General features: G+C 34.5%; 1 protein-coding gene across 2 annotated transcripts in view; it reads left to right on the top strand.

Moving 5' to 3' along the window:
- LIN28B (lin-28 homolog B) overlaps nt 1-11,760 on the top strand; it is a 113,207-nt gene extending 101,447 nt beyond the window's left edge. For both annotated transcript variants that reach the window (XM_032275160.1, XM_032275159.1), the window contains one exon: nt 6,862-11,760. In XM_032275160.1, the coding sequence (XP_032131051.1) occupies nt 6,862-7,231 (370 nt within the window). In that variant the 3' untranslated portion in view covers nt 7,232-11,760. The remainder of the gene's footprint in view (nt 1-6,861) is intronic.
- Nucleotides 11,761-12,640: the final 880 nt, after the last annotated feature.

Genomic DNA, 12,640 nt, shown 5'->3' with positions numbered 1-12,640 from the left:
TGATCCACCCACCTCGGCCTCCCAAAGTGCTGGGATTACAGGCGTGAGCCACCACGCCCGGCCATGTCTAGTGTCTTTGAAACATAAATGTGATTATACTGTATTTATGTATTATGCTGTGACTTGCTTTTTTTACTTAACAATTTGTCTTGGAGATCTTTCCATGTCAATACATATAAATTTACCTCAATTTTAAAAAATGTTATTTATTTTGTATCTGTAAAATGTTTTTTGGTATATGTGGCTTTAATTTATTTTTCATTTTAACATGTTTATAGCTTAGTGGTAAAGCTCTTCCTGTTAAAGAGCATGGACTCTAGCCATACTCTCTGGGTTTGATTATAAGTACTGTTTGATTATAAGATTATAAGCATAATATAGTAATGCTTCAAAAAATTTTATAAATAAAATTAAACTTATTATTTAATTTTTCTAACTTTTTACCAGTATGGACAGTGCTCTTGTTAATATCTTAGTACCTGATTCATTGTGCTTATCAGTGAATATTCCTGTAGGGCAAATTCCTAGAGTGAGAGTTACTAGGTCAGAGAGTATATGTATTAATATTTTCAAATATGCTGTCAAATTGTCCTCCAAAAGAGGCAGTCTCAATTTACATTCACTCCAACCAATAGAATCTGATTGTAATATATCAGAGCCTAAATAAATCATATTGCAGTATGATTTCATGGGCTAAAATTTCCATCTTCTCTCTTTTGACTGGAATTTTATTGAGTCAATGTGATAGCACTGATCATATAGCATGTCAACTTAAAATTCCGATTTACATATGATTAAAGAGAATGGAAAAGTATTCACAAATTTTCTAGACCAAGTTTTTCAACACGTGTAAAGTATAGAAGAGACAAAAAGAAAATCCAGCCTTGGCAGTGAAAAGAATCTGGACTGGACTGTTCCCAGCCTTTTGTTTTATAGATGGGATCCTCAAAGAAAACCAAGTTTTTCAACACGTGTAAAGTATAGAAGAGACAAAAAGAAAATCCAGCCTTGGCAGTGAAAAGAATCTGGACTGGACTATTCCCAGCCTTTTGTTTTATAGATGGGATCCTCAAAGAAAGACACTGACCTCCCCAGCAACACAATCTCAAGAAAAATGTACTTCAGATCATGTGTGAATGTGTGTGTGTGTGTGTGTGTGTGTGTGTGTGTGTGTGTGTATTAGTGTTTTCAATTCAAAATCCTAGATTTTTTCAGACTTACATATATTAAAATTACATCAATATTTTTGGGTATAAAATTTTTATGTAATCAAAATGGAAGTGAAATTTAACTGTTTTCTATTAAAATTCCCTTCTAGGTAATCTCTAATTTTCTTCATCAATACAATTTAGATATTGTAGTACCCAATTCATAGGGTTTGAGGGAGGATTAAATTATATAACACATTAAAAACCTTTAGCACAGTGTCTGGAATTTAGTAAGCTCATAATGAATTGAACCTATTTATTATTTCTGTTATTACCATTTTAACTGTTAAAAGTATGTTTAGTCCTTCTGTATACAGAGTATTTTGTTTTTAGCATGAATTAAGGTAATAACATGATGCTGGCTTCTATATTCCAGAAGATCCAAATGAAAACTTTCTGGTGTTAAATGTGTATTTATTATCTAGGAAACTTTTTAAAAGAACATAAATCATCAGTATCACCAGCTAACCGTTTTTGAAAACTCAGTATTTTTACCACTGTACTTAGAAACAATATATAAAAAATTTAAGTATGAAAAACATACTTAATTAAAAATTAACTTTACTAAGATTGTTACTGTTTAACTGGCTTACAGTCTTATGATTTTGGTATGAGAAGAATGAAATAAAAGAAACTAATTCATTAAAGTATAGGTTGATAGAAGTCAGAAGACATGTATACTATTAAAGAGACTTTCTAGCTCTGTTACTCAGCCAAGTTTCCTAACTTCTTTCTTGGTATTTTGGGGCGGGCCCTGTGGAGTGAGTAAATTATACCCAAATGTTTATTTAGATTGTATAGAATCAGTCAGAACAAAATGGAATCTTCTTCTTGAACGTTGGTTCCAGGATCTGCCTCTCTTACCTTTAGGAGGTACAGGATAGGCATATTACTTCCATAAAAACCTATGCTCTGGATCCTTTGCTTGTCAGTTCTCTTGCGTTCTCTAATAACCTTTCTACCCACCCACCTCCCCACTACCAGCTGGCTGGGATCCAGCACTTCATGTGTTGAGTTGATTGGCATACAATTTTGATTAGATAACAAGTGTTAAAACATATTAGAATAAAAAATAATAGAGCTGAAGAATGTTATTAGTGTCATTTCTTGATTTTAGTTTAACTGTACCAAGGTTTAAAATGATAATCTCTGCAAAGAATCAGTTATTTTTTTTCTCCAGTTCAGCTCCTGAAATGTTTTTCATCTATGACTTTTTCTTTAGCCCCTCTGCCTCCCATTTGGAAACTTTATTAATCCTTTTTTTTCATCTGTTTTTCCCAGGGATTTTTACGTACTCCATTTCTATACTTGTACCTTGTTCCTGCCCAAAGCTTGCACTTCTTTTACCACTCTTTTCTGTATCCCTGATACTGCTTTACGTACTATCTTTCAACAGTTCTTTCCTCTTCAGAAGCTTACACATCACTGTCATCATTATACTTAATGCCCCCATCAGACCCTCAAACTGTGGATATGAGTTAACATATAAATTCTTACTAAGTTAGAATGTTCAAGTACTGAGAAGAACCCTGGTACCTTTTTTTCCATTGTACTTTTAGACAAGCAAATTTGGTTCTTCCTCTGTGGTATCGCCCCTCTTCTTAATTTTTTTAATCACTCTCCAGATCAAGAGAGAATATATAATTGGTGAATATTTTCATTTACCCCATTGAAATATCATTTAAAAATTAATGTCTATATTTTAACTTAGTGGTTGTCAGCTGTGCTCAGTTCCATTATTGCTGGTGTCATTTGAAAATATAATCTGCTTATTCAGTTGTTTGCATCAAAAAATGCAAATATTTTTAATGGTCATAGCAGATTTAAATTCTGATTTCTGAATCAGAGTTTTCATTTTTTAATGAAATTCTCAAAAATTTGGATATGTTTCGATTAATTTATTAGCTAGTGTAGGTGTTTGGACTTGATTTATAAAAACTCATGTAATTATTTCAGAATATAATTAAATGGCTCTAAAGGCCTAAACAATTTGTTTTTATTTATTTGGCCATTATAAGTGCCTCTGTTCTATCTATTGTTGCCATTCTTTCATTTAAAATCTTAAATTTTTAATCGTATTTTGATAGTCTTTCAAAAAATTCACTTTGTTATTTATCTTCTATCTTTAAACGCTCCTTAAGTAAGAAATGATACTTGTAGAATGTGCTAGCTCATTAGAATTACAGTATTTATAAAGTGATTTTATGGAGAGCTTGATAGCCTTCTAAGATTAAACTGAACATGTTTATTTTATCTTTATTTGTTTGTTGAGATAAAGTCTAACCCTGTTGCCCAGGCTGGAGTGCAGTGGAGCAATCTCGGCTCACTGCAACCTCTGCCTCGCTGGTTCAAGCAATTCTCCTGCCCCAGCCTTCTAAGTAGCTGGAACTACAGGCGTGCACCACCATGCCTGGCTAATTTTTTGTATTTTTAGTAGAGACAGAGTTTTGCCATGTTGACTAGGGTGGTCTCAAACTCCTGACCTCAAGTGATCTGCTCGCCTTGGCCTCCCAAAAGTGCTGGGATTACAGGCATGAGCCACTGTGCACAGCCTATTTTATCTTTATTTGTAATGCATGAGAAAATATCCTTTGTGCCATTGGTTCAGCATTTAATAAAGTACTTAACGTGAATAATTTTATTTTTTATGTTAGACTGTGGGAATATATAACAAAGTACGAGTATAGTTTTCTTTGTGTAATCTTTTGCTTGTGCAAGACTATGTCCTTATGTTTCTTAAGCATGTAGCTAAATATAGACACACATGCCATTTTTATGCTCACATTGCAATGTAAAATTCATTCAAACTACAAAAGCAAACTGATGTGGAAAAGTGAGGGTGAACAAAGGGGACTAAAACCATGTGTGGCTTGTATGGAGTATATAGTTGTGGTATAATTTGTGAGCTGCAAGGTAGCTGAACATTTCTATTTTGGTGTCAGTCCCTTGGGAAAGAAGGAGTTTCATAATAGAGAGTGATCTGTATTCTTAGTAAGAGTGATTGACACTGAATGATTAAATAGAAGAGAATATAAATACCATTCCTCCCCCTTTTAAGGATAAGCACATATACTGTACACTAAATGCAAATCTTTTAAGTGTGGAAGACAGTCTGGCCTAATGATAGCACATAACAGAAAAGCCAAAGGAAGGTGAATTAACTATGCAGATCAAAATGTAAGGAAACCGAAATTATATAGCATCCTTAAAAACAACTTTTATAGGCCAAATATAATGGTAAATGCGCAGATAGAGGGTAATTGAAGATCCCATTTGTGAAAGTAGAATACTGACATCAGTCTCTTGGTCAGTGAGTGGGCAAAATGGTGCCCTGAATTGGATAACGTAGTGCATACCACAGTGACTGATGAAATTGATGTGTCTGCAGGAGAGCCAGCCCTATTACTGAAGCCTTTAACCTATTTTCTCTCTCTTTGAAAATGAGCTCCTAAGTGGGAGTTATCCTCAAGGAAGTGAGTTTAATTCAAAATAAGATACTTCATAGATGGACAAATTTAATTTAAGAATTCACTTACCCATTGTCAAGGAGAACTGTGTGGGAAAATATATTATTATAAGTAATGTGGTTATATTTTTCAAATATGCCATTTTTGAATGTTGTTATTTTGAGAACCTAAATTTTAAGCATTAGCCAATATCTTTATTATTTAATCTTATACTTTCTTAGAATATATGACTGAAACAATATTAAATCTGCCATTGTAATGCTTTAACATATTAAGGCATGTAATTGTACAGTGAATAATTTAACCATAAAATATGATTTCTTGTTTATTTTTCCCTTTTTGAAAATATGATTCAGTCTGTCCTAAGATAAATACTTGCTAATTGTTGCAAAGAATAAAACCCATCTTATGAATTCATTATTCTAAAGTATGTAAGGTAATACTGCGAACTAGAGAAGCAAGCAATAGTTACCCTAATTTTTGCCAATTAAAAACTTCTTTGTTTATAATTTATCCCAGAAGATAAAATACTAAGTATCCTACATATACTGCTTAGCAGGTTGTACATTAGTAGTTTGTCTTTGAAATATAAGGGTAGTATAAGTTATTAAGCTTGATGTTCTCACACACATACAAATATATGTCATCATAATTCATTTTTGTTGTCATTCTGGACTTAAACCAATTTTCTCACAGTTAACACATTTTGTTACTATTTTTTAAAACATTATGACCTGGCCAGATGTGGTGGCTTATGCCTGTAATCCCAGCACTTTGGGAGGCCGAGGCAGGCAGATCACTTGAGATTAGGAGTTTGAGACCAGCCTGGCCAACATGGTGAAACCCTGTCTCTACCAAAAATACAAAATTAGCCGGGTGTGGTGGCACGTGCCTGTAATTCCAGCTACTCTGGAGGCTGAGACAGGAGAATCACTTGAACCCAGGAGGCAGAGGTTGTAGTGAACCGAGATGACTGCACTCCAGCTCCAGCCTGAGCAACAGAGTGAGACTCCCATCTCAAAAAAAAAAAAAAAAAATTGTAACCCGTTGTTCTTTTTGCTTCCTAATGAGATTTATGGAATCATAAATTTATCTGGAAAATAGAAAGTTCTTAAAATATTTCATTGGGAGACAAGTCATTATACAAATTCTATATTTAACAATCAGATTTAAAACCTTTGGTAAATGTAAATTTTTCTTAGTTTCTTTCACTATGGTCTTTTATTTTTAATATAAAATTTTAGAAGAAAATCTGAAATTGACCAAATATATCTTTGAAAAAATTTTCTTGCCCAGCTTTTCCTTGCCAAGCTGAAAGCTGAACTTTTCAAACATCTAGTACAAAGCTGTGTCACTAGTGTGCATCCACATATTATGAATAGATTTCCATTTATTTTAATTTAAAAGAAATCACCCTAAAAGAAAGCTAATTTCTTATAAAAAGAGAAGTAAATTTTTCTCATCATTGAAGTGGCATCAACTATTATTAATTCAATCTTAGAATTTAGAAACTTTCTTTTTTCAGCACTGTTCTGATTCAGTGATTTAGTCTGTTGTTCTAAAATTATTTGGCAATTTGCCAGATATCATCCTGACTTTCTGACTAGACTCTGACTTTCTAATGTATCAAATTTCACTGCACTACTTAATTTTATACAAAGGGAAAAACATTTTCCAGTTTAGCTGGTTTCTACAGTCAAAATAATTAACATTCAAAGAAGTGTTAAACTCACAAAATTTAATTTGCTCTAAAATTTTCCCAGTTGCTGAGTGAATTCCCACATTGTATCATGCCAACTCCACCTGTGTTTCTACACTTGTTTTTAAAACTGACTGGTTGTTTTATTGTTGAATATTCGCTGCCCTCTAGTGGGCTAAATTGTTCTTTCAAAATGACCAAATAATGTCAAATTTAAAGAAATCATTTCTATATGGAAGTGATTAAGTATTCTTTCATGTTTTAGTATTCTTGTTTTTCACTGTGTTTAGTTGTGTTTCACACAACTAAGTTTTTAACCTCGCCAGAATATTTTGGTGATAGTCTTTGAACCAACAGTGTAATGATAAATGCTTTTAAGAAGGCACATTAAAATAAGCTTATCTCATTGTTTGTGTATTTTCACATTTGAAAACATGTTGTTGGATACATGCTGCTTCTAAGATGTTTTCATCCTTTTTGCTTACAGATGCTACAATTGTGGTGGCCTTGATCATCATGCTAAGGAATGTAGTCTACCTCCTCAGCCAAAGAAGTGCCATTACTGTCAGAGCATCATGCACATGGTGGCAAACTGCCCACATAAAAATGTTGCACAGCCACCCGCGAGTTCTCAGGGAAGACAGGAAGCAGAATCCCAGCCATGCACTTCAACTCTCCCTCGAGAAGTGGGAGGCGGGCATGGCTGTACATCACCACCATTTTCTCAGGAGGCTAAAGCAGAGATCTCAGAACGACCAGGCAGGTCACCTCAAGAAGCTTCCTCCGCAAAGTCATCTACGGCGCCAGAAGAGCAAAGCAAAAAGGGGCCTTCAGTTCAAAAAAGGAAGAAGACATAATAGTTCTTCTTCATGTGTTCTTTCCTTTACCCGGTTGCAAAGTCTACCTCATGAAAGTACAGGGGAACAGTATTTCATAAGCAGTAGCTGACCTAGGATTTTAACTACTATTGGGGAACTGTGAATTTTTTAAACAGACAAATCACTCTAAGCAAATTACATTTGAGCAGGGTGTCATGTTTTATGTTACTTCAGAGAATAAGATACTATGTCTATCATTATGTACATGTGTGAGAGGGAGAGAGCCTGAGTCTGTGTGTGTACATGAGGGTTTTTATACAGGAATATATACACATATATAAAGAGCCTTCGTCTTTATATATTTGTGTATAGATCAAAGCACACACCCTCCCTCATATAATTGGACGTTTCCAATAATTGAAAATCCAAGTGAAGCATTATAGATAGTTTTAAAATTAATCCACTGGAGTTTTCTTGATATACCACTTCTTTTCTATTATATAAAAATTAAAACATGACTGTTACCTTTTGTGTGAACCAAAGGATACTTCAGATCTCACAACTGCCAATCATGTGGTACTAAAGGTTTTTAAGACATCCAGTTCTCCCAAATCTCTTTTTCTTGAAATCTCTGAAGTGGTGTTTTTTCCCCCTTTTTGAAGGCAGTACCTTGACTTCATATGCCTCTGACTGCCATAAGCTTTTTTGATTCTGGGATACATAACTCCAGAAGAGACAATGAATGTGTAATTTGTGCCGATATTTCACTGTTTTTAATTCTATGTTTGATTATAAAATTAGATGCCTATTAAGAGAAATGAAGGGGATGATAATCTTAGTGATTTGTTTTCAGTAGTATTTTAATACCAGCTTATTGTAACTTTTTCCATGTTGTGAGGTTTGTAAGGGATTGTGTGGCAACAGCAGCTTCCCTTGGCTAAGTCAGTCTTCTACCTGTTGCTTAGAGCAGGGAGCCCTCCTTATTTACTACTGAAGACCTTAGAGAACTCCAGTTGTTTGGTGTATATTTTTGGTGGCTGTTTTTATTCCTTGTGGAGAGTTACCTAACTTGTTTCTAAAACAAACAAGCAGCACAGAAATGAATGAAATACTGGAGTTGAGAATGGAAATTAAGTGGATGTTCACAATTGCCCAATATATATGACCTGTGAATGATATGAAAAAGTGCATTGTTTAGTGGCAGGCATAAAGAGTGACAAGCCTGGGGCAGAGGTGCCAAACCTCTCCCACCAGAGAGCTAGAAGTATTTTATACAGTAACTTTGATCTGTGGAAGTTACCTTCAAGGCTTATTCTGAAGTAACCTATATGGTGGATACAAGATGAACATTCAGTGCTAGAGAAAGAATCTTCTCAGGTTGCTTCTCAGTTAGAGTGATAAAGTGGCTAGAGCCCAGTCATAGTATTGGTCCCATTAGGTTTCAGTCATGAAAAAAAATTATTTTGGGGTCATCCTGGCTCTAGATGATGTTAGGGGCAAATTTCTGAAATGTCTGCAAGAAGGTCAGATGTCAATTATAGTGCTTAATATTGGGAGTAACATTAAGGATTATAATTATAATGTATAGGCCTGTTGGTGTAAGCTCAGAGAATTAAACAAAAATAGCATGACTCAAATGAGACATACTCTGCTGAACAGTTTCTACTTCCTCTCCCGCCTGTCCTGTCATGGGAGATGTGTATAGTTGCAGCTGTTTCAGCAAAAGCCACCATAAGAACATGCCTCAGGTTGGGTTGCCAGTCCTTTACAACTCAGCTTGAATTTCACAACAGTGATTGTGAGAGTCTGCGTGGTATACACTGAAATATCGGTGTGCTGTGATGCAAAGCTTACCTTTGACGATAATGAATGTGATATAGCTGTAGAGAAGTACTTCCTTGCCTTATGTGAGGATTTCAAATTTATTTAAAGTATATAGACAAATCAAAGTGGCATTGCTCAGTTTTTAGCAGGCATATATAAGCAGGCTAACAGTAAAATGCAAAACATGATAAGCATTGCTCAATTTTTAGCAGGTATAAAAAGCAGGTTAACAGTAAAAATGCAAAACATGATAGATAAGTCACTTTGAAAATTCAAACCAAAGTTCCTTCACCCTATGGAAATAGGAAATTATGGACTTGAAAATTGGATATTTCCTGTTTACAAAAAGAAATTCAGAGCTAAAATCATGGTTTAAAAAAAAAGACAGAAACAGTTGAGAACTATGGTCCTTATGGGTGCAATTTGAAATCCTTTTCAGCATCTTACAAGACTGAACTACTAAGAGCACATACCAAACCTATCTTATAGTTGAAAGTTGGGGTTTATTTTTTATATGAGAATATTGTCACTATTACATAACATACTCAGGACAAAGAACTTTGCTCAGGGAACATACCATATAATATTTTTGTTGTTTCTTTACAGACTAGTCTACAGTCCTGCTTACTCAAAACAAACCAAATAACTTATACCTTTATATAAGTATTATGTGCTGATGATAGTAACTACCTCTGAGTTTGACATAGATCAAAATTTTTGAATTTCAGATGTCAGTTATCCTATTTTTATTTCATGTGAAAACTCCTCTAAAGCAGATTCCCTCAACTCCTTGCATACGTGAATATCACTGATGTGACCACATTATTCATTTACATAGGTAAAATATTCTGTTTACAGCAAAAGGCTACCTCATAGTTGATACATAACACACCTGTATGCTGTTCCAGCCTTACAGGTGGCTGATAATTCTCTGGTACAGAACCTTTTAATCTGTATTACAAATAGCAATTCACAACTGCATGTTTCTGGCAAACACTTGTGAAATAATGAAGCATCTCTTTTTAGTTAGCAAAGTCTCCAAATATTTCCTTAAAATTATCATGTATTTAGTTTAAAGAATTATGGGCACTCTTCAACTTACTTAAACAAAACAGAACACATCTTAGAAGCATCCCTTTGCCCAGAGATGGAGTTTGGAAGGGGGTAGTAGGGAGAGGGGTTGGTGTATGCAGGTATTTATGCTAGGCAAACAGTTTAAAAGATGCCAGTGTCCTTCATTTACTGTCTGTGCTGCCCTGAAGCCAAGCATATTGCAGCATTATAGCCCCAGGCATATAACTAACTAGCACTGGCTTGCCAAGGAATGAAACTCGATGCCATTACTAGCTATTGAGGGAAAAGGGTCTGTGTGAAGCTTCAGTTGGCAGGGATTACTAACGATGGGGCAGCAGGTCTAGGAATTAAGTTATCTCTTGACCTCACCCTCATGTCAACATAAATGTAATTCCTCAACAAGATGCACTACCAGTCTCTTAGCCCTGTAAGCTAATCATTTGCTACATAGCAGAATATAATGAAAACATTTTCATATTTGGATTTCTAGTCTTCACTAGGAGACCTTGGATGTATTTTTGCATTTGAAAGATTTAGAAAGATTTTTACCTGCTTATAACTTGGAAGTTTAGCGTGCAATGTAAGAAAAAAGATCAAGAAATATCATATTATTAGCATCAGTCCACCTCCAATATTGCCAATTTTTTAATTTTATTCTGGCTAAGTTTTATTTTGCACCATTGCAGCCCCAAGTTAACTGCTGGTTGTATTTAGTTTGTGAATAGGAGCCCATAAGTGTTAATAGACTTTGTAACATTCACTATAAGATGAATTATACAGGACATGGGAAATCTCATTAAGTCTTAATTTAAATTAATTTATCTGTTTTCCCTAAGAAATGTTTATCATAAAATATATATGTGTATTTCCCCTTTGGTTATAAAATTTGGGAAAGTATGTACAAGTGCAGCTGCACTGACTTTAATTTTCTAGATGTCTTAATGAGATTTATTTGTTTTAGAAAAGAACATCTTGTTAAAAGCATCAAACTCTGTCTTACATAGCTGTCAACAGCCTCTTTAAGATGTGGTGGTTGTGTGATCTGTGTCATAGTTGTTCAGTTAGAGTGAGAAGTTGACCTATGATTCATTTTTAAATTTTATATTTGGAACAAAGCTACAAGTTATGGTAAAGTACTGTACTATGAGAAAGTATTATGATATTTAATACATCTATGGCTTAACACTTGTGAGAGTTACCAGCTTGAAAATGATGGTGTTGACTACCTCGTGAATCACTTACTTACATTTATCTACCACCAAGCTGGCTTTAATTAGTGTGTGTTGCTTTTTTGGTATTAACAACTCTAACTATACTAGAGACCAAAGTGAACCCTGACTTTTATATGTCTTTAATAATGGTGTTTTATCTAGTGCTTTTAAATTATCCTGTGTAGTATTTAGATTACCTCATTGTCCATCTTGACTCATGTTGTTTACAAGTGAAAATAAAAACACGTGAACTGTATGTTTTTAAAAAAGGGGTAGATGTTTGGAATGCATTTCACTTGCGTGCAGTCATCGGGATGGACTGAAGCACTGTTTGCCTTTCTGTAGACCCTGGTTTTATATTCTCATTTCATGCCTAATGTCTTATTCTGTCAATTACGAATATGTTGTGGCTTAAAAAAATTACTTGATTAAAAATAAAACATATAACGATGGCATTTATGATGGGTTTTGGAGATTTTTTTTATGATGTGTGTTATTACTAAGTTAAGTGAAAGGGTAAGAGGCTATTTAGGCAGTATTTACACCAATTGGGGCATAAGTTAAGTGGTATTAACATATCCTCAGTGGTGATTATTAATATGGAACTTACTCCAACATTACAGATGATGAATAAATGTAGTCTAAGTGAAGGAAGAAGGAAAGGTGGGTGCTGCCGTCACTCAGAATTGTTAAGGTATTATCCAGTAGGGACTGTGCAAGCTTGTGAATAAAGACATACTTCCATGTGGTCCGGAAGAGTGGTCTGAAGCAAAATATTCAAAGCCTATTAAATCATTTTAGAATTTTTCTACAACTTTTTTCTAATAAAGAATTTGAAAAGAAAAAGCCAAATTATATCAGTATCAAATATCTGAAATATGAATGTAGATTTATCAAACCATGAATGCAGTACTGATGTACTATACAAACCATTTGGTAAAAGAGTTCTATATTGGCCAATTCCACAATCTAACTTATTTTCCTCTCTACAGCTGGATTTTTTTTTTTTGATGATCTGTTACAACTCCTTTATTTTTTAAATTCTTGTAAAATCAACGAAATTTACTGTCTTAACCATTTTCTTTTTAAGATGAGGTCTCATTCTGTTGCCTAGGTTGGAGTGCAGTGGTGGAATTGCAGCTTTCTGGGGGCTCAAATTCCTGAGCTTGAGTGATCCTACCCCTCAGCCTTTTGAGGAGCTAGACTACAGATGTGTGCCATGCCTAGCTAATTTTGTTTTTTTATAGAGATGTAGTCTTGCTTTGCTGCCCAGGCTGGTCTTGAACTCCTGGCTTCAAGCAAGCCTCCCTCCTCAGCCTCTCAGAGGGCTGGGATTACA

This window comes from Sapajus apella, unplaced genomic scaffold (assembly GCF_009761245.1).
Source record: "Sapajus apella isolate SASKATOON/1434 unplaced genomic scaffold, GSC_monkey_1.0 scaffold6, whole genome shotgun sequence".
Classification (NCBI taxonomy): Eukaryota; Metazoa; Chordata; class Mammalia; order Primates; family Cebidae; genus Sapajus; species Sapajus apella.
This window is presented reverse-complemented; position numbering and strand designations above follow the sequence as displayed.